This window comes from Austrofundulus limnaeus, unplaced genomic scaffold (genome assembly GCF_001266775.1).
Source record: "Austrofundulus limnaeus strain Quisiro unplaced genomic scaffold, Austrofundulus_limnaeus-1.0 Scaffold102, whole genome shotgun sequence".
Lineage (NCBI taxonomy): Eukaryota > Metazoa > Chordata > Actinopteri > Cyprinodontiformes > Rivulidae > Austrofundulus > Austrofundulus limnaeus.
The window spans coordinates 1,392,899-1,395,019 of record NW_013952504.1 but is presented as its reverse complement, the minus strand read 5'-3'; the positions used below and the strand labels follow the sequence as shown (position 1 = coordinate 1,395,019).

Genomic DNA, 2,121 nt, shown 5'->3' with positions numbered 1-2,121 from the left:
GTGATAGTCTGATGCTATTTAGTGTTTAGTGAATATTTCAGGATTCCTTATCTTATCTTCTTCTTGTTTTTATTTTATTATTTTTGTTTTCTTTTCTCAAATACGGAGATTGTTCAAGTTGAAGTTGTTTGTTTGAAGTTGAAAGTGTTTTCTTCTTTCTGCAATGTTTTCATTCAATAGTTGATTTACTTTGTTTTTTTTAATATACTTTCTGTTGATTTTATGAATGAAATAAATGAATTATTGAAATGTGCACTTTATCCATAGAGCCCCACAGATGCTACACAGCCTGTAAACATAGATTTTTTTTTCAGACTGGAGGTGAATGTCTCTGTTTAAACAGATCAGTCAGTTTCCTTCTGCATAAAGGAGACTTAATGTTCATCAATACAGGATTTATAATCCCTCTGAGTGAGTGTGCCAAACCCATTGAAATTCAGCCACAACACTGGCATAACAACACAGATGTTTAATTAGATTTTTTAGCTACATTTTATTTTCTTTCAAAACAGTATTTCTGCTTTTTGTGTAGAAAAAAATATGTATATTTCTTGGTATGTCTGTTTCACAAAACAGAGAGCAAAAAAAAAAAGCTGTGAACATTCTTGCCAGAGTTATTCATCTCAGCTGTCAGAGTGTAAACACAGCAGGGATGGATCCAAAGAAAACTGTTTCAAAACAAGTCATTTTATGTAGCCATCCTTACAATGTAAAACTGAAATAATTTGTGTTCCTAGACCGTTATCCTTTTTTCCCCTTCCTTTTCTTTATCCTTGAATGGTTTGCTGGTGAATTCCTTTAAGCTTTGAAGGATTTAAAACACAAGTGAGACAGAAACTTAATTTGTTTCTTAAAGATTTTCTATACTTTTTTTTCCTATTTTCTTGTGCATCACCTTTGCTTTTCTTATTTCTAAAGTTTATAAATTTCTGTTTCTCAATCATTAGGGATTTTCAGGTGACTTGATGGTGAGGAACATTCAGCTGAGGCATTCTGGGAAATACGTGTGCATGGTGAACACCGAAGTGGACACAGTGTCAGCAGCAGCTGATTTAATTGTCAGAGGTATGCCTTCTTTTTTACAGACTGTCATTTTTATTTACAGTTACATATAAGATGTAATACTTATATGTAATACTTATGCAAGTATTTTCTATTCACACATCTAGATTATTGGGTGTGGGGGCATAAAAAGCTGAGATGTGCACTTTCTAAACCGTTTTGTGAGCCGTGGCATGAACACAAAACACAAAATGTGGCAGCGGAGTTTGCGTGTTACATGGCCACAAACAGAATTCACTGAAACTGCAAGAGAAATTTTCCTTTACGATTGTTTCTGTGCCAGCTGCCAGAGATGATAAAACTAAACATGACCACTTCTCCCACCTTTGCAATCCATCTTAAAATCACTATCCTATTTAAACCTAAAATAGAAACTGGTGCTTTATATGCAATGCCAGGAGGCCCAAATCAACAGCAGGCCCAAATCAACAGTTTACAGAAGCCCCAGGAACCAAACACCATTACATTGTTTTCCTATTATTAAAAATCAAGAAATTTAGGGCCATTGAGGCTTTAATGTCCTCAAAACACAACAGACGTGACTTAACTGAGAAGAATCATACACTGTAAGAAAAAATACACCAAATCTACTCAAAAAAATTATGTAACAGATTTCAAGCAATATTATTAATTAAATTTTACAATGTTTGGAATTGAGTAAATATTAATTAAATGGAACTCTTAATAGTTATTCATTTAAATAAACATTCACTCATTCACACCTAGGGACAATTTAGAGTTACCAATTAACCTTTAAGTCATGTTTTTGGTGCGTGGAAGGAAGCCGGAGTGCCCGGAGAAAACACACCCATGCACGGAGAGAACATGCAAACTCTACCCAGAAATGTCCCCGGGCTGGGATTTGAATCCGACGATCTTCTTGCTGAGAGGCATCAGCTCTACCAACTGAGCCACCGTGCCGCCTAAGTGTAATGTAACTGACTAATAATCATCTGCATTAATCTGAACATTGATTTGAACTTAATCAATAAAATAAATTGAATCTAAATATTCTTATTTATTAGAAATAACTAGTCCATTATATGTACAGTATAATCA

At 34.2% G+C, this 2,121-nt stretch overlaps 1 protein-coding gene across 4 annotated transcripts in view; it reads left to right on the top strand.

Moving 5' to 3' along the window:
* cntn6 (contactin 6) overlaps nucleotides 1-2,121 on the top strand; it is an 88,480-nt gene that overhangs the window by 56,932 nt on the left and 29,427 nt on the right. For all 4 annotated transcript variants that reach the window (XM_014013521.1, XM_014013520.1, XM_014013519.1 and 1 more), the window contains one exon: nucleotides 948-1,065. In XM_014013521.1, the coding sequence (XP_013868975.1) occupies nucleotides 948-1,065 (118 nt within the window). The remainder of the gene's footprint in view (nucleotides 1-947; nucleotides 1,066-2,121) is intronic.